Source organism: Halyomorpha halys, unplaced genomic scaffold (genome assembly GCF_000696795.3).
Source record: "Halyomorpha halys isolate HHAL.00 unplaced genomic scaffold, Hhal_1.1 Scaffold1190.1, whole genome shotgun sequence".
NCBI lineage: Eukaryota > Metazoa > Arthropoda > Insecta > Hemiptera > Pentatomidae > Halyomorpha > Halyomorpha halys.
In genome coordinates this window covers 120,448-121,445 of record NW_027114895.1, presented here as the reverse complement: position 1 = coordinate 121,445, position 998 = coordinate 120,448, and the positions used below count along the sequence as shown (strand labels likewise).

The window sequence follows — 998 nt, the reverse complement described above, 5'->3', positions numbered from 1 at the left end:
GAATCCCCTTCTAAATGGTGCACATTGGTAGAGAATATGAATAAAACTTTCATCTACTTGACCAATAAAACTTGTTTTCAGGAAAATAAAGAAAGGCACTTAACAATAACAATAATATTAGCATAAAATATCAGATCCAGATGTTCCTTCACGCCTCGTTAAGATTATAACTATATGTGACACAAACTTTCTAAAATTTTATGCCAAGTATGGAAATGCTAAGAAATTTTCTTTTTATATCAGAAATATGTGATTTTTTTTAAAAAAAATTAATTTGTTTCTAATCAAATTCCCATTTTACCTGGCTTACATATCTTTTCATAGTAAAAAAAAAATAAATAAATCATTCAAACTGGCTAACAGTTTCCATAAGAAAATGATAATAGACAGATTCAAGGTAAGCCACCTTTTTTTTTTTTTTTTTTCTTACCTATTTTAAAAATATTTCAGGCAACAATAAGAAAGGAAGGAAAATAAATCAATTTCACTCCTAATAAATGGCTAAGGTAGTAGAGTTACCTTATTCTAAACCATTTCAAACACCTGGTTTATGCTCTAATGATGTCAGATACTCAATTTTTTAGGTTTAAGTAGGCCCAGGGAACAAATTTCAATTCACATTTCCCAAGTAGGTAAGGTCCCTTAATTTTCAATCAACAGAAAGTTTAAAATGCCAAGCTAAGATGGTTCTCTTCAGCATAGATAGCGAAAGCTCAACTTGCTGGACTGAATTACTCCTGAAGGCTCATATTTACAATAATAGGTTTAAATAAACAATTAATCTTGATTTAAAACCATTAATTGATAAGAATATTACTTCATTATCGAAGAACTGGCAGTAAATAAAATCTTCCTTAGCTGTTAATCCTCTAACACAAGAGTAAGTGTTATTTTTGGCATCTTGGCATTTACAATCAGCAAGTTTAGAACATTCCTAGAAATAAAATAGAGATAAACCAGCATGGACGGCAGTAGTGCCACAATAACGAAAATAATTT

General features: G+C 29.7%; 1 protein-coding gene across 2 annotated transcripts in view; it reads right to left on the bottom strand.

The window, feature by feature from the left end:
* LOC106688741 (N-acetylglucosamine-6-sulfatase) overlaps nucleotides 1-998 on the bottom strand; it is a 24,590-nt gene that overhangs the window by 1,703 nt on the left and 21,889 nt on the right. Inside the window, exon 7 of one of the 2 annotated variants that reach the window (XM_067052006.1) lies at nucleotides 818-934. The exons of the other annotated variant lie outside the window; for it this stretch is intronic. Within the exon in view, the coding sequence (XP_066908107.1) occupies nucleotides 818-934 (117 nt within the window). The remainder of the gene's footprint in view (nucleotides 1-817; nucleotides 935-998) is intronic. 2 annotated transcript variants of the gene reach the window in all.